Source organism: Lepisosteus platostomus, chromosome 10 (assembly GCF_059453375.1).
Source record: "Lepisosteus platostomus isolate fLepPlt1 chromosome 10, fLepPlt1.hap1, whole genome shotgun sequence".
In the NCBI taxonomy this organism is placed as follows: domain Eukaryota; kingdom Metazoa; phylum Chordata; class Actinopteri; order Semionotiformes; family Lepisosteidae; genus Lepisosteus; species Lepisosteus platostomus.
In genome coordinates, this window is record NC_142620.1 from 13,427,439 (window position 1) to 13,448,814 (window position 21,376).

The window sequence follows — 21,376 nt, forward strand, 5'->3', positions numbered from 1 at the left end:
CTAAAAATTAGACAGCCTACCGAGTTTAAACTGCATTGTAAAAAGACTGAAATACAAAAATTAAGGAAGGAGAAAAACAAAAGACAAATTCTCCTTGGACAACACAAGACTCCAACCATGTGATATCCATTTCACCACTGCTGCCGTTCTGCTCATGACTGGGTTCTGCTGAATTTAGCTGGTAATCAAGTCCTCATGACCTCCAGTAACACCCTCCTCCTAAAATTAGAGCCATCAATTTGACTTGGCCTCTGTCCTGCCTTCCTCCATGCCCTCCCTCCCTCCCTCTCCAGCTGCTGGCACGATCCCCCCTCGTTTCTTCCAAACTCCCTGGATCACGGAGTACACTGCTCCAGAGATGCTGCGTCTGCCTGCCGTCTTTTCTCCTTCCTCCGAGCTGCTCACAGTGACCGTGACACACAAACACACTTCCTCTCTGCTCCTCCCTGCTGACCTCCCTCCTCTCCCTGACTCCCTCCCTTCTTCCTTTACCAGCTCTCCTCCCTGGAGCCTGAAAAGAAATGGACAATTCAGACTTGCTCTTCAGTCATTCACTCTTTTCCTTTCCCCTCACCTCCACCACACGCATCAGGAGGGAACTAAGAACTAAAGAAATGAAAATCTTCCATCTCTTTGAGCCAGGAGATCACGGTCTCTCTGATCTTCACAACACCTCAAGGCTTCTTTCAAAAATCCCATAAAAACACTCGACAGAAAAGCAATATAAATATTACCAGATTGCACTTCAATAAATCGTGGGTGTCTTACTTTCTTAACAGTCCCTTTTGGCTCTCCCATTCAACTGAAACCTTTTAAATGGTCTAATCCACTTGACTAATTTGTGATCATCATGCAGTTACAGCATGAGCAGAACCTACTACGCAACACAAAAGGAAGCAGGCAAAATGTTACTTAGTTTTCATAGCCATTTATTCATATAGCTACTCTTAAAACCAAAGATAGAGCCTTCAGTTGTGAGAGGATCCTTGATACAGACCAGCAATAAGTCATGCCTGAAGGCAACAGTTCCTGTTAACATTTTTTAGGCTGCAAAGCTGTAGACCTAGAAGTTAAGCACAAAGATGGGAGGGAAGAATTGTCATAACTTATATAGAATCATAAATGTTATGCAAGTTACAGAATATCCAGGAAAGACTGATGCTGATCACTGCCACCTCAACGTTTCTTTCAATATGAGTCACTCATACTAAGTCACACAACAATGTGAAGTATCAGCTGTGTCACAGGAGGAAAGTGTACTGGGCTGATTTCAGCATTTCATTAATCAGGGCTTGCTTTAATATAATTACTGGGCTTTCACAAAACATATAAAACAGTAGTATTTAAACTTTTCCTCAATGTTGCTGTCTGGGATCACACCCTATAGAAAGGTCCCTTGATCTTCTTGCCCACAACCACACAGAGAAATAATGACAACTAAAGTAATTATAAAAAATAACTGTCCTCCATATGCATTACTCCACTAGTTATTTAAAAGTCAGAATTGTATAGGGTATAGAAGGGGGATGTCAGGGAACAGACATATTTGCTTGGAGGTGGTCTAGGCTATAGGAAACAAAGACAATTGTAATGAAAATATTACACTAATTAGTCTAGTGGCCAGGTATTGTAGATCCTTGAGATTCTGAAACAAATACCATCTTTGACACAGACAAAACCCATTAACAAGCATTCAAGATATTTCTCTCATAGTTAACACATAGCAAAAAAATGATTTAGTGGGTAATACACAAGAATAAATGCTGGGAGATAAAGAGACCATAAATGTGCTACCAATGAAATCATGGCAATGTAATGGGAAATATTTAAGTTCATGAGATGTATCCCACTTGCCGTGAAGTGCTAACCTCATGCTACTCAAAAAGCTATGACACACTGGAGAGCTGATGAGGGAGAATGGAAACAGTGAGCCTGCTTTCAGAGCCTCTCGGTACTGAACAATTAGAGAGCCAAGTCTAAGGCAAAGCAGCAGACACAACAGACTGCACTGCGTATACAACAGCCGACTGTGACTCACTACAATTCTGCTCTGCCACAAAGTGATCATTTTTCCATATTTAACAGCACCCCTGTCTGAACTGCTTGCAGTGTTTCAAAGAGGTGAACGCTGGGAATCCATGAATCACTTTAGAAACAACAATTCTCCACTCCTCTCGTACAAAGCCCAATACGTAGTAACCTCTGAAAGACATGACACAAACCACTAAGCATGTTGCTTTCACAGACGCAAATCTTTCTAGCTTTCACTAGTTGGTCTTTCTATTGCTAAAAATAGGCCGGTGTTTAAAAATATTACCCAAAGAGTAAACATCACTAAAAGCAGAGATGATAAGACAATGTGTGCCATCCAGCCACACTCATTTCTCATCTAAATCTACAATTGCTTGTAACTTTCATAATTATTTAGCCATCTCTTGGTTGACCACAGGGCTGCCCTCGTCTTCCCTGAAATCTTAAGGGATTAATACTCTATAGATCATATTATTCTTTAGCGTAAGATCAATGATCAATCCTTCCTGGTGTGAATCTATGAGATGATTTAAACAGTTTTCAAAAAGGAGGAGTAAAGGAGTATAATGCAGGTTATACAACACCTGATTTCAGAGTACACAATGTTCCATATTGTTACTTCTTAAAGGCCCAAATATGAAACATAACTCTGCCACATATGCCTATATACGTGTATAGACTTAGCAAAATCTCTGAATGAGGCTTAACCGCTGGGTCAGTGACGCAATGTTACAATCAATTCGTTACACTATGGTATGCAATGAGAAAAAAAAATGTCCAAATCTTCTGATACGCTGGTACATTATGTTGAGTTCCTTCAGGACTATGCCTTTGAGCTGCATTACATTCAAAATCTTTTTTATCAAGTGAAAAACTGTCACACCATGACATGAGGTACTGCAAACGTACTCTGACCTTTCTTATGGTGTTCCTATATTGTACATATTTTGTACTTGTATTATAATTTATATAGACATTCTATGAAGAATAACAAAATAAAAATGATAAGTGCTGCATACACATAACTTCAATATTTTATTCAAAATCTGAACAGTCAAGCTGAAGACTTCTAAAGGTAAGATAAGTTACAGTTAATATCAGCGCAAAATTAAAGAGGAAGAACTGAAATATGTTTATGCAAAAGTATTCAGGCATTAATTCAATATTTGATAGAAGCACCTCTGACAGGTGAAAAGTACTCCTGCAAGTCTTTTTGGGGTAAGTCTTTAGCAACTTTGCATCACAATCTTTGCTTGAAATTCACTACCTGACTGAGGGACCTTAAAGAGATTGGTGTATTTATTCTGAAATCATCTGAGCCATTATTACTGCAGACAGACAATGAGCCACGCTATCAGTGGAGAGGTCTCTAAGGTAATTTTGTGCATATTAATTACATTTTGGTTCGCCACAGTAATGAGTTTGAATGTTTATGCAGTCATTGCTTTCCCATTTTTCTTTTACTGTAATTATCCGTTTCTTTTGGGTTTTTTTTTACCATGTGGAACAAATTCATATAGCATATATTAACAAAAAATATCTAAGTGTCATGTCCGCAAGCTTTAACGCAACACTGTTGAAAACTGTGCAAGTGTCTGAATACTTTTGTGAGGTACTGTTGACACTGTTAAGCTCTAAAGGATGCTGCACATTGGTGGTGATGGACGGGAGTCCCCATTACCTGTAAAGCGCTTTGAGTGGAGTGTCCAGAAAAGCGCTATATAAGTGTAAGCAATTATTATTATTAAAGGAGCTACCACTCCTTCCTCCATGAAATCACTTTTCAAAATAAGAAGGTTCATAAGGCAGCTTCTTCTGGTATCCTACAAGCTGAAAAAACACACCAACACATACACAGAAATGCCTGCATGGGAGAGACAAACTACATTTAGGAGACGCATGATTCCTGGTCTAAAATTAGACCTCCCTCATCATATAGTCCCAATAATAGAACCAGGGAGATAACACCCCATTTACAAGGAGTATCAGAGAAGACATTACTACAAGCAGACAGCAAACGCTAGTAGCTTGAGATAGTAAAATAGGGGTGAAAAAAGCACAATAACCACCCCTAGACCCAACCTTAAAAAATTCCATTTGTTTTTCCCCCCACTGTCTGTTCTCCCTCTGATAGTTCATGGTTCCATCATCCCAGAGTTTTTATCTTGTCTTTTCCAGCTCGAACAAGATGGAGACTCAAGAGTCACTCTTCTTTAGGTCACTGTGTCCGTGCGGCGGCTTTGCATTAAGTGTAAAGTCATCTAGAGCGAGCCTTCGCCAGGATGCACATTTTCAGTTAGAAGAATCTGATGCAGAAACTTGCTTACATGATAAAACAACCAAACCGTCTCATCATTTAAACACCACGGCATGCACAGTGCATTTTCTGACCTAAAACACCATGCTTACCCTGCTTTCTATTGACAGACTGGTTTTGCTGACACAGACCGGCACTAACTCAGGGCCATCGGATCTTAAATGACATCAGAGATCTCAATCTGCTACACACCAGGGTTTGTGACGCCAACAAAGGATCTCGTTGGGTCAGGCACTTTGCGAGATACAGAGAGGAAAATCAGGCAGGGGAAAAAAAAAAAACGAAAAGGGGGAAGAAAAGGGCCCAGTGGAAATGTGAGGCTGCGAGCTCCCCCACCCATCCCTCCGACTCCCAGCTCCAGCTCAGCATTCTGGAATGTGCTGGCATACCACAAGTCCGGCAGAAGAATGCGCAGTTTCCGACTTACTGCACAGCATCCGAAACGGCACTGGTTAGACACATACTTTCTCTTTTAGATCACCCGGCCCCAACGATAACAAACACTTCCTTAAACGGCCTCCCCATTTCTGACCTGCTTCACCAAAAGAAAGAGAGAGGGGGGCACCAGGGGGGGGAGAAAGGGTTTCTACAGTACAGGAATAAGCTGCAGACCATCTTTGTATATTTAAGGTGCGCTATTCAAGCCAATACTCAGGAGGGCAGGAATGTGGTAGGAAAGACAGTCCTTTCTGCTTGAGGACAGTGAACTACATCATGGGGTGGTGGGGCATATAGGCCGAGAAGCTCAGTGGGATCAGAACCCTAGGACGATACAGCCATTACTGAAAGGAAATTAAAAAAAAAAAAGAGGATAGATTTACGGAAGTTACAGACAGAGATCGGCATCCCCTACAAACCGGCTAACAGAGAGCCAGGCCTGTGTTGATGTGGTCAGGGTTTGCAGCGAGTCCAACTGTCGTGGCCCAGGGCTAGACTGCAGAGTGAAGTGAGGGCAGGTTCCCAGTGATAATGGATTTCGCTACTAGGCAACAACAAGGGGAAAGGTAAGCAGATGGAGTCCTTCAAATTACTGACCTGGATCCTATGCAGGGGCACCATTGTAGTACTGCAGCCTCAGGGCAGCACTGACAGTCTCCTGAACTGCCAGCTCTACGCTACTTATAATAGCACGTAAAGAACAGTCCTGCTTTGTACTTAACTAGTTCACAGAATAATCACCAGCTTATTTTTCTTAATAAAGCTCCAGCTCACACATGCACCAACTCCTGCTTCATGAGCAATACATGAGGATCACCAAATACTACTGGTGACCCCCCCCATGTCACCATCTTCAAGAGACAGATTCTAACCTCATACACATTTTAAAAAAGTGCTTCCTTCCCTAACTTCGATTCCGCACTTGTTTGTCTTGAAGTTACATTTTTATACACAGCCTCCAATTTTATTCAGAGTCTGAAATAGTAGCTTGGGTTAACTATACACCGCACTTCAGTTGTGCAGACAACAAATTGGGAAACACCTGCTGCTGTCTGTAGAGAGTATAGCCAGCATGGCACCAATCCCCCCCAGCAGGAAGTCATCAGCGTGTTTATATTGTTCTTGAGTGGTGTCAGCCTCTCCATTATGACATCCCTGAACTACTGCAGGGAAGTAAGCAGGACTCTATGACGGCAAAATAAATGTGGAAAACACTTGACAGTCGCACACAAAAAAAAGATGGGTTCAGTGAAAAACAAATTTAGTTACATTTTATTTACATGCACAATCACTGACCTTAAAATCCTGAATAACAGTGCGTTCGAAATTGAGTTGAGACCTTACAGTTTAAAGAACACATTATAAAATGTGTTATGGGCGACAGGGCCTTCTCCTGCTATGCCCCCAAGCTCTGGAACTCTTTGCCCAAGGATATCAGAGAGTCACCTTCTCTAAACTCCTTCAAATCCAGACTCAAAACCTTCTTCTTCAGAAAAGCCTTTACTTAACTGGTTCCATTCTTCACCCCTCTGCTCTTCTTAGTACCACCTTCCACGGTCTCCTCTATTGTTATTGTTGTAATTGTAATTGTGTCTTATCTTGTGAAATCTTCTTATTTAGTGTTATAGTCTTCTTACTTATTGTTACTGTCATCCTGTAAAGCACTTTGAGAAGCCACCTTTAAAGGCGCTATATAAAATAAAGTTTATTATTATTATTATTATTATTATTATTATTATTATTAAAAGAAAAAACTATAGCAGGCAAAACGGACATTTTGATTGTATTGCTTCTTGAATAAAGCCGTATTCTTTACGTTTTCCTAAGCAGTTGGTAATAATTTTCACACTGTGTCCCTAAACTGTTTGCTTTTGACATGCAATGACTTGGTAATGATTTCAAAGTTTGTGCTAGGACTCAGGAGTATCACTGCTTCAAACAAACCGCAGGACATTTTCAAATATAAAGCCAAGACAGCACGCCAATATGTCAACAAGACATTCATCATACCAGAGTATGGTCATGAGATGGAAGGAACATCAATGCTCTACTAGTAACATGTTCTTCATTTATCCCCATCTCCATCCTCAAAGAGCTGCCATTCCCTAATCCACAGCACAGGCAATATACAGTACTCCAAACCACCTAAACAACTGATGCTGCAAAAATACTCTCATGATGTTTACTAGGAAAACAGGGGGAAAATTGATGTTTTTCATTTGAAAATTAACTGTTATATTGCTAAGACACAATACTCCTTTACGAGGAGGAGCACAACAACAAAGCGAATGGACAAACAGTAGGGCTAAGATATCGGAGTGGCGGTGATAGCAATTTGACTCTACGGTACCTGTTGGAAAGGCAGAAGTTACAACTATGCATATGACTAGATTGTCACAGCCTTAACTATGAGAGGAATGCCAACACTGTCTGAAACCCCAGACCTCTATTTAAGGAAATGGCTGGGCTGGTTTTACTTGTTGCCTTTCTTTTTGCTGAAGAATAGGACTTCTTTTCCTATCTGGATGGGTACTTCAACTCCCTGCCTGCAGAGTGAGGGGGTAACACAAGAACACAGCCCAAAAACAGAGAGGAACAGATAATGTTCTACTTGACTCTATGTACATTTCATTAAAATGTGTCCTTGCCTTCAAGACAAAATACGTTCTAGGAAACCCCTATTCAACTACTCTAAGTACTCTTTTTGGGGACCATCTTAAGCAGCCTTAACCCAAGGTCTACTTTGATGCTGGTTAAAACGCAAAATCGCCTAAATTGTAGGTGAATAAAACTGTCAATGAAACAGTGCTTTATTTCGATACAAAAAACTGTTTGAGTACGGCAGATAAAAGATTCCCTTGTCACGTGTAAATCAAGTGTTTTGGTTAATATTACTCAGATGATTAATATCGAGTTTCCACATTTACTTGAACAGAAATGCAATTTCAGAGGATGGGAGGCATATATAACAAATTTTTATCCCTAGTAATTTTGTACTCGCAGCCACTTCACAAAGTAATTTCAATCCACAAGAACCAAAGGAAAACAACTGTGGTTTTCAAAGTACAACTTCAATACAAACAGCACAGGTTCTATATGAGGGCTGAGGATAATTCAGGTCAGCATTCAGTTGGCACCCAAGTATGGTTCACCTTCACCTTGGCAGGTTTCAAACTCATTAAATGTTTGCTTCTGTTCCGAGTGAGCACTAAATAAGCACACAGTTCACTTGAAAAGGTGATCTTAATTAAGGTTCACAAGCTAGCTGATAGCTAATCCTAACTTGCTTTTCATTGTCATATTCTTTACAGCATGAAATACAGCTGTGCATTAAGATTAATTTTAAAATTCTTCCTTAGTTAAAATAAACTCAAAATGTGTAACTTTTGGCTTTTACAAGACATTACAAAACAGCAATCCGAAGACAAGGGAAACTGATACAAGGGACTGGGACTGCTAAGAATTTCAGAATTACGCTGCTGTAACGCAACATACATTCAAAGAAGGAAGCATGCCTTATTACTGGTCACATTTGAAAAACCCTCTGTGAAGAATCAACAATTAAAAACAAATTTCCTTATAAACACTTTATTCCCTGTGCCCACTATACTGTACATACTGCTGATGGTGAATTAGCAGCACAGAGAGGCTGGCAGAAATAGACAGAGGCCTCTGTAACTCCCACTGGACTGAACAGCCCCGGGTAAAAACAAGAAGATTGACAGGAGGTAGTGGACAAAAAATGGAAACACCTGGGTAAATTAGGGACACTAATTCTATTGAAAGCAAGCTTAACATTATAATAACCCTTTATGGCCTGTCAGGACTTGAAGGTACTGCTATAGGAGAAAGCTTATAAACTCTGAATCTGAACTTCCAGCCTGGTAGAACCTTTAACCTTGAGGTGTTCCTACAATATATGAGCTCTTCTTACTTTTTGCACAAAAATAAGACTCCAGCCATAAAGGGTTAATGATCATCATATGTTCTTCTGACTACGGTATGGATCGGTCCAAAATGGGGAATTTGGAAATGCAAAGATGTGTAATTTTCCTTCCCAACAACTGGGCTGCCAGTGTTTTAACAGTGCATTCCACAGTGAAAAGAAACACAAGCAGAAGAAAATCTGATGTGTCATTAAAAAAAAAATGATGAAAATGATTAAAGGGTCAAATTATTCATTCCCTAAAGATGAGCCAAGGCTGCCGAGTGAAAACTAGAGGCAGATCGGACAATGGAAAGACATGATGTCGTCAATTCCGAAGGGAAACTACATCTGCTGGAAGGCATTCCTGGTCCATTAGAGTTTGGAGTGAGGCCAGGGAGGGGAAAGGAGTTGAATCAAAGTGCTGGAGTGTTGAATCATTCACAAACCCTCCCCAAGACCCTGCTCTGAGACATGACAACGAAGGGAAAAATTCATCCTCAACCACATGACAGCATACAGTGGTTCATTGAAAAAAAATCATAACAGAGACAATGCAGTGAAACTGCTGATCACGCCCTATTGAACTATTTTGACATATTCAAGAAGAGACCTCTTTATTTGGACTTGACACTTTTTGAAAACAAGGGCAGGAGATTACATGCTATATTTCCTTCTTCCAAACAATCAATTCAACTGCTCCATGAGAAAATGAAACTGTGTTGCCACTCCTAAAGGGTATTACAAATGGTATTTTAGACTCGCCTGAGTTCATTGGAGAGCAAGGCATTTTTAGAAAATATAGCATGAAAACTGACGTTTGGAGTAAAGGACCAAAGAATCTGACAAAACCTCAACTTGTAATGCAAAGATACATGAAAGAAATAAAAAGTAAGGATGTTAAAGCTCCAATTTACATTTCCAACAGCAAACTTTGTTACTTTCTTAGTTGCCTAATTATGTCTTACACATAGCCAAAGCACCCACATTTTATCCTGATTATTTACTTTCTCAGTGTCCAACATTGTGCATTAACTCTGGCGTAGTTTCGGCTTGGCTCATTACGCAGTATGCTTATTCCAGACTGCCACCACAGACAGGCAAGTTTGTTTATCCACATATAATACACTCAACCATCGTGACACTGAAATTCTGCGAGCGCTCGAGGCTCAGGGAATACAGAGAGGCCCGCACCTTAGTTAGAAGGAGTGAGAGCAAATCCAACCATCTGTCCAACAGTGCCAGCTTGTTGCTGGGCAGCTGAACAGCTGGGAGTGTGGGATTTCTCCGCACCCCTTCAGGAAACACAGAGGCTTCTGTTCTACCTCTCCCCGCCACCAGGCCCAGACAACCTGTTCACTTCCCATGAGCAACTGCTCGTGACCGACCCGCAGCCCAGCAGCACTGCCCCTGCTCACACCATGTCTCCGGGTCCACTGTGGGATTCCAGAGGGCTTAGGAAGACAGACTGAAATTCAAACAAACTGAAATAGTTGCCATGCCACCCGCCACATACAAATACAGTATATATATGTACATACACACACAAGTCACTGGATGACCAGCATCTCTGAAGAAAATGAAAGCAAACAGCTGAATAGCTAATAAACCCAAAAGACAGAAGCAAAGCATGTGATGCTTCTCTATCACTTGCCATTTTTCATAAAACCATCTCATAAAAAATCTGTTCACCAGAATATAAATATATTGTTTTATATATAGGATTGGATATACCAAAATATTGCTGATTAAATCAGACGAGAAGCCAAACTCTCCTTTATCTCTGTTCTTGCTTACAGTAGTTTCACTTTCTCGATACATGACTTATTTTGTCTTCCAAAGTTACTACTGCAGGTTCTCTGAATTAAATCAAAATTGATTCTTCCCTTTCAAACAACTTGGAGGACAAAAAGCAAAGTCAGCAACACTTTATTCAAGTAGGTCTAAAAAACTACAAAATAAAAAAACTTCTATTTGGAAGAGGTTCTACTTGCATTGTGTTAAACATTTGAAGTGGTTTCGCAAATCCTGTCTTAAAGTGACACGAATGAGAGACAAGCTAAAATCTGAAGAACTTCTCTGTGCAAAGGAAAAGTCCATTTGGATATCAGACTTTCTAGAAAGAGGCAAACAACTGAACAGGTCTTCATAAAAAGTATTGTGGCATTTTTAAATATTAACATTTTGCTGTGAATTTTCCTTTATATTCTGAAGCCTTCTCCATCAGCCCTGTTATCCAGGTTACCTTCTTATTAAAATATTTTCTGCCTTTCTTAATAAAATATGTATTAATATTGCTCTCATTTTTACAAACCGCAAAAAGACAAATACTTAGTACAAATGGTTGAATTCAGCAAATGGAATCCCTCTGAAGGAAAAAAAAGGTTTGGCAGTTTTTTTGTCCAAATTCCTCGGGGCTCTGTCTGCATCTTGCAACAAATTCATGAGCCAGAAATAAACTGTTTGCTCATGTGTGGGTGAAATGAAATATTTAGACACCCAAAAAAGACAAGATCTCTTTCTTCCTAGGCTGGTGAGTAATGTTTTCAGTGATACAAACAGCTGAAAAGCATCTAAAAGCAAATGGCAAAGACACCCGTAGCCATGAGCTGAAGGGGTGTACTGAACAGGGCATGTGGCTTTTACAAATGTGCACGCATGTGAACATACAGCCCTCCAGCAGCACAGCAGTTCAGCACTAACTCAGTCTCTGAGGACCTGTGGACAGGAGAGCTAAGGCTGGCCGGGGTCTACAACCCAGGACCCTGACAGACATAGTCCTACAGGTTTTAAGAGGCAGAACCAGAGAAGAGGTCTAGAAATCATTTGTTTTGCATACCATGGTATAGAAAATGCATTGTAGTGCTGGAATCAGTCCAGAGAAGAGCAGCCAGTTACTTTCTGAGGCCTATGACTGTCCTACACTGATAGGTGATTCAAAGGCACTGGCAAAGTCAACCCAGTGAACTTCTTGAAGCAAAGCACACAAATGGAACCTTCATTTAGTTTCCATTCACACTTCTAAAGTATATAGAAAACTGAGTACAGGAGGCACGTCTTACCCAAAGAGTCGTGTGAGAATGGAAAGTGACCCAGACCCAGCCAAGTTGTTGAAGCGGATACCGTGACCAGATGAGATCCTTGGATCAATTAACTACTGGGACAAATGGTGTCCTCTCTATTGTAACCCTTGCCTTCTTTTGCTCCCGTGATCGATTCAATTAAGTCACTTATAAACTGGTTGGAATTGAAACGAAAAGAAGCCCGAGATTCACCGGGGCACAAGCTGCAGACTCTTGAGGGATCTCCCACAGAAACCGACTCCGTGTGGCACACATGTAAATGTCTCTTCATTTTAAACCAACATTTAGGATATTATCATGTTCAGACAAAGTCCTGCAATTAGGAAGGATCATTTCCTATGGATCTTGACAATCTGCATTTCTGAAACTAGGAAAGACCATGTCTGCTAGAAACATTGTTTGTCAACAAGCCTATTCAGCTTTCTAATTGGACGCAAGGTCTTCAATGAGAAATGAAGGAAGAGATCGGGGGTATTCAAGCAGTGAGCTATAAAAAAGTGAAAGGCTCTTCTAAAGGTTTACTAGGTCAGCGGTTCCAAATCCTGATCCTGGCAGACTACTATTCCTTCCAGCCAAGTTCTTAATCACAGGCTAATTGATTTCAAATCTTCTATTTGAGCCCTATTTTCACATTTGCTTTTCAGCACTAAAGGTAAATGGGACTTGTAATTGGGTTCAGCCCTGCGCCACTTTCTGAATTTCAGTGCTTCCCTCGCACAGGTGCATGAGCCGAAATACAGCTGGACCCCTGCGGAAGAAAAAAAAAAATCTCATGGTGGGAGTGTCATTCCCATCAGTTGGCCAATTGGAAATGTATCACACAGCAGCATCTGTCTAGACAGAAATAAGTCCAATTGAGGAGAAATTATATAAAGCTGTGCATGCTGAATTTGAAATAGGGTTTTTAATACCAAGGATGGAGTACAGAGATGTTTTCACAACGTTTCATACCCAACACACTGTAGCATTTCTTAAACTTCTACAAATACCAATGATGGGACTCTTGTGATTAATGTTGAGCTACAGTATCTAGAACACTGCAAGGCCAAGTCAGCAAAAGAAGTGCCAAGGACTGTGTAATATCAATTACACACGGCTTTTATGACACAAAGGATTGTGCAATCCCTCTAATCAAAGTCAGTTTCTGCTAGTATTCCACAGATTCTGTAACTTGCTGCCTGCAATAATGGAAAATAGCATGACTAAGTGAAAATAGCCGGAATGTTCCTCCAAGATTCTTATTGTTTCCAAGGAAGTCTCCCCCAAAAACAAGGACGGTGGTTTTCAACAAATGCCACAATGCTTGTGCCTCAACAGTTAATAAAGGATGCAGTAGCACCACTGTCACTTTTCTGAATTTTAGTGCACCTCTGTGGCAGTAAATATGTACATAATTCTGATTCTCGTTACAGTGTGCCTTGGAACATCTTGTAGAAATACCCGTTAGTGAAGAAACCATAATGTGAAACAGAAATAATGCAGACACAAGGCAATTCATTTCAAGGTAAATAAATAGGCTGTTACAACTGAGTAAAATTACAAAAATATCCGGTTTGCACTTCAACAACACCTCCATACATGTGGCAATTATTTTAGGGCTTAAATTTTCAGAAGGTGTTTTTTTCTACAATAATCAAACAAGTCACATTTTACACAAGGCTGCTAAATGCAGTTTTCTGAAAAGACGGTTCTGGAGTGTCTCCGTGTATATTTATTTTTTGTCAAGGGCTAAAGCTACTTAAGAGAGGCCACACTGCCACAAAAACAAGGGCTTGCACAGAACATCACAGCAGACTCGACGTGAGCCAGCTCAGTCATCAGCAGCAAAACTGCAGAATGAAGTCAGTCATTCATAACTACAGTACCTCCCAGTCCAGTCTCCTCCCCACTATGACCTTCAGCATGGAATACAGATTGGTACTACAAATAGTTGAGACAGCTCAGAGTTTGACTTTGTCTAAATTATATTGCTTTTATTTACCAAAATGATTAAAAGTTCGTCTTGTTCTAATGTCAATGTATTTCACTGACCTGAACTTTTTAGTACTACTGGACACCACACCGTAAGATACTTCACTGGTCTAAACCATTTTACATTTAGGTATTTACAATTCAGTCTCACAGTACGCCACCATTTGTCAGTGCTGTGAAAAAGCAGTCTAAACAAACTACATTAGATAAAAGATCAATAATAAAATGAGTTACATTGCTTAATAAAAGCATTATTTTTTGTTCTTTCAAACATCTGTGTAGCTTCAATACTGTGTCTAAATGTTTTATCAACCATTCTGCATCACAAGGCCCAGGTCAAATCAAAGTTTCAACCCACCTATAATCTGCACCGTGTGAACCCACATCAGATTTTCATTTGAAAGAGGTCTGTTCTGTCCAAAGGAAATCTACCATTAAACAATGGAATTAAGTCATTAGTGGGAGATGTGTGGGCCGAAATGTGAGTTTGGGTTGAAGTTACACAATACTACACCAACACACAAAACAATTCTGTGCAGGACAAAGGCCAACAATAAGATCATGTTTAGTCTATAAAATGGAAACTATTTCCCTAATAAAAATTTAGTTTATGCATTACATGTTTTAGTAACATCCAACACAACACAGCTACAATCCACTGACTAAAAACAGTCAAAGAATTTACTTGCTGATGCGAGATGCACAAATGGTATCTTTTCAATGAGGGAATAGCACTACTGTTTATTTTCTGAACTGCACAAGTAGGTCATTCTAGATTCCTTGCATCAGTACTGTACAAATACCATTCATGATTCAGCCACAGTTTAACTCCTTAACTCTTTAAACTTTCTCTCTTCTGGACATCCAGGACAATTCATCTTTCTCTGCAAAATATTTTAACACAAATGTTTAGCTTAAAGAAGTGGAGGCAGAGACTTCACTCAAACACTCTGACTCACTCAAACACTGCTCTCCACACTGTGTCACTCTGGTAGCACCAAAAGCAGGTGATCCATCTCTGCAGGAACAGTTCCATACCTGACAGTGGTGTTAGTTTGCAGTTAGCCATGAACAGGGCATTAATGAGAACTGATGACTTCTGTAGTCAAATGATGCGACATTAGCATAACCAATTTTCATTTCAGAGTCTGTTTACCACATAAAAGGGCTAACCACAATCTTCAGGCTTCTAAAGCCCAGGAACTACTGCATCCTTATATTCTTGGCAGTGTCAGAAGACTACTGATAGAGAAGATCGTTAGTTTGTACAAACTGCACAAAACTCAGGGACGGTAAAGAAACTGTCACTGCCTTTTCAGCTCACACGGATCACAGTAAGAATGCAGACATACAATGAATCTTTTAGATCAAATGTTTGTGCTGGCCTATTTGGATAAACTGAGCAGTAGTTCTTTCCATTTTTAATTAAACCAAAGTGTGGTCATCTAACAAAAAGTGTTAACCCATGACAAAATGAGAAAACTATTATACTGTTCCAAAGAGGTGTTTGGGCACTAAACCCCAATACATAAGCAGCACATGTACATGCCGATGTCCATGAGAAATGTCTCTCTACAGTGCTTTGTGCTTTTTGTTCACGGTAACCACTTCTCAATCAGTTTAAGGTTAGATAGGACTGTACCCTCCTGTATTAGCTCCTAACTTGAACTTGAACTTTATTGCCATATGTAACCGGTACTGGTACAATGGAATTCTTACTTACAGAAGTCTCTCGATTGTAAAACAAGTGTAAAAAACAAAACAAAGTGCAAACAGTGCATCAAGACAATGTACAAACAAACAATAGACAATGTGCAAGTAAACATGTAGACAGTTTGAATGTAAACAATACAGACGTGTAAACAATGACTGGAGATGTGTAATAGATAAGAAATCATAAAGAGGTAGATGGTGATGGTGTAGGTGTGGTCGAAGGGGGATGGCTAAATGTGTTCGCTAGTCTCACTGCTTGTGGATAGAAGCTATTGAAGAATCTAGTGGTGTCCGTATGCTCTTATATCTCTTGCCTGAGGGCAGTGGGGTGAAGAGCTCATGCCCGGGGTGGTGACTATCCTCTGTGATGGCCAGAATTCTACCACGGCAGCGGTCCTCATAGAGCTGTTTAATCTCGGTGAGACCGCAGCCGATGATCTTCTGGGACATATTGACCATTCTCTGCAGTGCCTTTCTTTCTCGCGAAGAGGTGTTGCCATACCACACGGTGATCCCATTGGTGAGGACGCTCTCGATGGTGCAGCGGTTGAAGTTCACCAACACATGTATTGGCATCCCCCATCGCTTGAGGCACCTCAAGAAATAAAGGCGCTGCTGAGCCTTCTTCATGATAGAGTCAGTGTTCACAGTCCAGGTTAGATCTTTAGAGATCTACCTTTTACCATCACAGATCCTACCTTTTACCACCACAGATCAATCACAAAATATGAAGCCCTGTGAGAACGTGTGGGCTCTCTCTGACTGATCCCTGCTGATGTTTTCAATTCTGGTAAAACCCTGCTGAGTAAAATATCTGTAGCAAAACATGCCTGTCAAATGAAAAAGAAAAAAACTCAACAGGTTCTGGAAACAAATTAGTACATATTTATTTTCTTTAATTCCCAGCTTAATTACATTTATCTGCAGCACAAAACAGCATTCCAACAAACAGTAATACTGTTCACAGTATTTAGTATTGTAAAAGCATATCCATAGACTGCATGTGGATAGTGTAAAGCACACAGACAGATCTACAGAACAAAAATACCTCTAATTTCAGTGAGAAGACTGTAGACAAGGTGGGTCTGTGAGGAGCAGTAGACTCAGCTGAATGACTCAATGGAAGCTAAGCTGAATGGAAACTCATTAAATGAGAAGGCAATGTTTAATTCAGGTGTTAGGCACAGCGTGGCCAAAGACAGATTATACGAACAGGCTCAAAGAGATTTCTTTTCCCATGAAAAGTGAATATACACCACTAAATCCATTCTATGAGAAATAAAAAAGTCTAGTTTAAAAACCATATGGCCCCATTTAAGACAACTTGTTCGAGACTACCTAGACTCTGGCCTCCTGCAATAATACAGCGTTCAGAACTCTGAATAGACTCATAAAGTCATGTCATGATTTTAATCTATGAAACACTGACAGCTGGAAGAAAAACTGAAGTGCCCAGGATTTTCTGTGGCCTTCATGTTCGGAATCACGAATCGCGAGTGACTGAATGGATCGGGTGCGTTTTCCAGATGCTGCTCTCAGAAGAGAACACTTCACGCGCTCCACTGACACGCCCCCTGCCGCAGAGCCACCTGGTCCCCCACCAGGTGAGCCAGGCGCCCACCCGGTCCCAGGACAAGCCACAGTGCCTGGGCTGACTGACCCCAGAAGGGGTCTGCCGGTGCTCCACCACTGCCTGGGGAATCCTCGACAGTAGGCAAGAGACATGAGCAAGGCTCAGATTAGCCACTGCTAATTACTGGCTACTCAGATTACTCTTCAGAAACCTTCTATCAAGAGGGCTTCCCAAGCCTGCCCTTCTTCATGCAGAGTACAGCCAATGGAAGCACGGAGGTGTAGAAGAGGACAGAAATCCTGATGGAAATCCCATCTTGTGTGCATGCCGAATGGAGGTTTGGAAGTGACTAACAATTTGTTTCTGCGATTAAGGGTCCAAAAAATGTGAAACAGGCAGGGCTTCTCATCATGGCACCAATAGCTCTTTACTATTTTTAATAAGCCTATCTGGTTACAGCATGCTCTTTCCATGGTCACCACCCTCTTGTAGTGTAAAACAAACCTCACAGGCCCGTTAGCCTCTCTTGACAGATACAATCTCATTTGGACATTCCTTTCCAAGGCTGTGGCCAATATTAGAGTGGGGTCTTAGCAGATGCACCCCCCCTTCCTCCCTACCCCGAGTGTGGTGGTTCATGAATTGCCCGCAACCCCCGAACTCAAGAGCCCCCTCGGCCCAGAGGAGAAGCCCAAAGCCGGCCCAGCATTGCTACTCACCGGGGTTGTTGGCTTCGCCCTCCAGCACATGGAGCTCGGTGCATTCCGCCAGAGAGTGCTCCAGGCAGAGCTGCAGGAATCGCGCCTGAGTCCTGCTCACGCGCTTCAGCAGCGACAGGAGGGCCACCGTCTGCTCGCATTCATTCCACCCCTTAAACCAGCCGGCCAGCACTCCGACCTGGTCGCGAAACATCATGGTTTAGATGGGACACCAATGAGACTCTGAAACTGCGTGCTCGGCGTCTTGGCTTCACAAATTCCAACTTCGTTCTGCTGTGTTTGTGTATTTCGCGTCCGTGTAATTTCCGAGTTTAGCCTTCCTACGCCGCTTCCAAACCCGCGGTGGCTTTTGCATGAAAGATATTTCTTACAAAAATCTCCAAATGAAGTAGTATGTTCATGTCCTTCTGCTTCTTCTGTCGAACCATTAAAGGATAAGAAGATCTTAGGGCAAAAATGTGTGGCGTTTTTTTTTTGCTTAATACCCCTTCGGCCCACTAATTCTGTGGTGATGAGAAGCTGAACTTTTGTCTCCTTTGCCTGTTGGACCGGCTTTTTCTTATTCACATTTCCCAGGGGGGCAGTTTATATCTGCAAAGAAAATAAAATGATTAGGATATCACAAACTAACAACACACCCTAGTGTTATAAGCTTATAAAAAGTAGACTGGCAGCAAGACTGAAAGATAAACATACTGCACACAAACACGATACTCGAATTAATACGTACACACAGAATCACAATCGGGGACGAAAGACAATCCTTGTAACGTCCAAAAACGCATACTGTACAAACAGTAATCCCTGCTGCACGTTACGAAAGCAAAGGGAATGCGGCATTGTCCCTGTTGCTTCAGCCAGCAAACCGACTCTCTGCAGACTTTGATTAACGTGGGAGGAAAAAATAGACTGGTTATAAAAAGAAACCACGCTACGTTAAAAAAAGAAAAGACACTCAAGTCCACATCGACCCAGCCGCAGAAAGCCATGCACTTAACGGGGTTCCACTCCGGCGAACCCCCATTCTGGACAGCGAGACCCCCCCTTGGATGCGGGCCTGAGACGTACTGCACTGAGGCAAAAATAAACTACATACATCCACCCAGTCCTTAAAATACAGTCATCGGGAGTAACCGGCGCATTATTTCTGGGTGGAATCTTCCCCCATCCAAACTGCCTCCCCTTGCCGTGTTATTGTTATTTTAATGGAGGGGCTCCGCCACAACCAACACCCAAAAGTACAATCCGCCCCCCGGTTTCGGCCCCGTTTTGAGTGGCTATTATTTGAAGTATCGGAAAGCTCCGCGTCCTCGTCAAGTCGCTTCCGAGACCATTTTCATTTGTAAAACCCAGTCTCTCTTCCACACAGATCCATGTCAAAACCACAAACGCCCCCAAACGACTGCAAAGGAGTTTCTGTCTTCTCCTCATACACTGATAATCATAATCCCAGAGAAATGGAGGGTTTAGCTCTCAACGTGGAAGTGGTCATATTAATTATACTTCTGCTGATAAGTACAGATACTGGTCCCCACAGTGTGTACACTATTAAAATTATTCTGCAATCATGAAAAAACACACTTCGGCATTCCGTAGTTTTCACTTCAGTGCTGTTCACCAAATTTACACACACATTATATCCCTGTGCCTACGAACAAGCTGACATGTAGCAAGTATTACCAACTTTGCATTATTACACAATTACTAATAGTTATATTTCTAGTGCTCAAAGACGACGACATAAAAAACGGATGTAGAGCATCAACAATTTTAAATTTGTTCTGTAGCCCAAGTGTAATTAAAAAAGTTCAAACAATAGAAACTGAGACCTATTATACCGCGAAAAGCGTAGATACAAACTGCTACCAAAAAATCCTGTTTTTTTTGTTTTGTTTTACTCACTTAGCTGCACAGCTGCATCGGTGGTGCTGATCATTAAAACGGGGCGCAACAGATTTGGGGAACGGTGCCCCTTCACTCCGGATCTGTGTGTTTTGCCATCTTGACTAACTTTCCTCCCCTCTGCTACTCTAGTTTAACCGGAGGAGAGAGACCTCAGCATTGCTTCCCACATGCTAATAATTAACACGAAGCATTACGTCAGGGGCTTGGCAGCAGTAGGAAGCACAAAAATAGAGAATGGAGTTAGGGACGGATCACATTGCCTATCCTACGGAGAGGACTGACGCGGATTAGCAAGTCAGAAAAAAGGGTTTCCATAGCAAAGTGTACAAAATCAAAACAAGAGTATGTGTGAATGGAGGGTGGGCACTAAACTCGGAAGGCGAAGGAATCTACGCTAAACACAGAAAGTATATTATCTGATTATTGTGCTGTCAGGTATTTAACATAGTCTGAATACTTGTATTTCTGCATTTTTTATAACGTATTTTCTGAATTAATTTTTAAATTATATGCAAACACATCTGTAATGGTTTGACAAAAGCGACTTCGCTATGCCCCAATTCAACTTTCTTCAAGTATTTATTTTTTTCATACTGCGCCTTTTTTGCAAACTCAAGTTCACAGTGCCGCATTCTTCACAACAGAGGGCAGCCCACTGTTTTACAAACGACTCTTGGATTCTTAAAATGAACATAACGAAAATAATTTTCCCATTTCCACACCAAAATCACCTCAAATGCTCAGTGTAATCTCAATAAATTACTTTTACTGCAGATAAATGTAAATAACCAACGTAGCCTAGACTTAATCCCATGTAAAATGATGAATCTTCTATGTATATATTTAAAACCGTAATCTTTAAACGGTTCGCGTTTGAATGCATCTTGTTTAAATGATAAATTTGACAAAACAAATCACAAATGCCTGAATTTTTGATACATTAGGAAAATTAAAAAATGATACAAAGATATATGGCATTTCCAGGGTAAGAGCTGTATCAGACACGTTTTATCTAAAACATACTAATGAACTGCATCTTGTGTGCAGATCATAAATAAAGTAATTCAGAGCAATGAAGCATAAAAACATGCTTGTTTCATTCAGACTGTCTCGGAGGAAAAGAAGAAACTTGATGAATCAACACTTCACGTTTTGGGTATAAAACCAATACCACAGTAGTAAAGTTTTCTACACAGATAGTTACTATTTGATCCCACAACGCCTAAGGATGAAGCAGATTAAGGCAAGCACAAGAAAAAAAAAAACTTTTCCATGTCCTTAGCACACAGCAGTCATCAGTCTTCAGTATGAGATGGGATAGCTGGTGAAAGCTAACACTGGTACAGATGCACCAGAAACAGATCAATTAGCTAGCTATTGTCTCACAGTGAAGGCCTTGTGCCTGACACAATGAGTCCTTATAGGCCTAATCTGAGCGCACTCAGTATCAGCTCATACTGGAAAAGGAAAAAATGTTCTGGGGTTCCTATCAGAGATGATTCACAAAGGCCATCTACAGGCCAGATAAAGCCACACCACGCTGGATACAAATCCCATTTTACCCCATCTTTCTTCAAGAGCCCAGTGTAGCCAGACCCAGGCAGAACTTCAGTGGAATCCATCCATAGAAAATAAATGCGACTGAAGTATATGAGGAAATGGTGAGATAAACTTGGTTTTCCCAGAAAACCCTCCCTTGGT

At 41.1% G+C, this 21,376-nt stretch overlaps 1 protein-coding gene across 5 annotated transcripts in view; it reads right to left on the minus strand.

Moving 5' to 3' along the window:
• samd4a (sterile alpha motif domain containing 4A) overlaps positions 1 to 19,896 on the minus strand; it is a 44,174-nt gene extending 24,278 nt beyond the window's left edge. For 2 of the 5 annotated variants that reach the window (XM_088648315.1, XM_088648312.1), the window contains exons 1-2: positions 19,673 to 19,896; positions 17,771 to 18,361 (exon numbers count right to left, since the gene is read on the minus strand). In XM_088648315.1, the coding sequence (XP_088504441.1) occupies positions 17,771 to 17,966 (196 nt within the window). In that variant the 5' untranslated portion in view covers positions 17,967 to 18,361; positions 19,673 to 19,896. Of the gene's footprint in view, positions 1 to 17,770; positions 18,362 to 18,502; positions 19,199 to 19,672 lie in introns of those variants that run through there. The other 3 variants (XM_088648314.1, XM_088648316.1, XM_088648313.1) reach the window with 3 other exon arrangements.
• Positions 19,897 to 21,376: the final 1,480 nt, after the last annotated feature.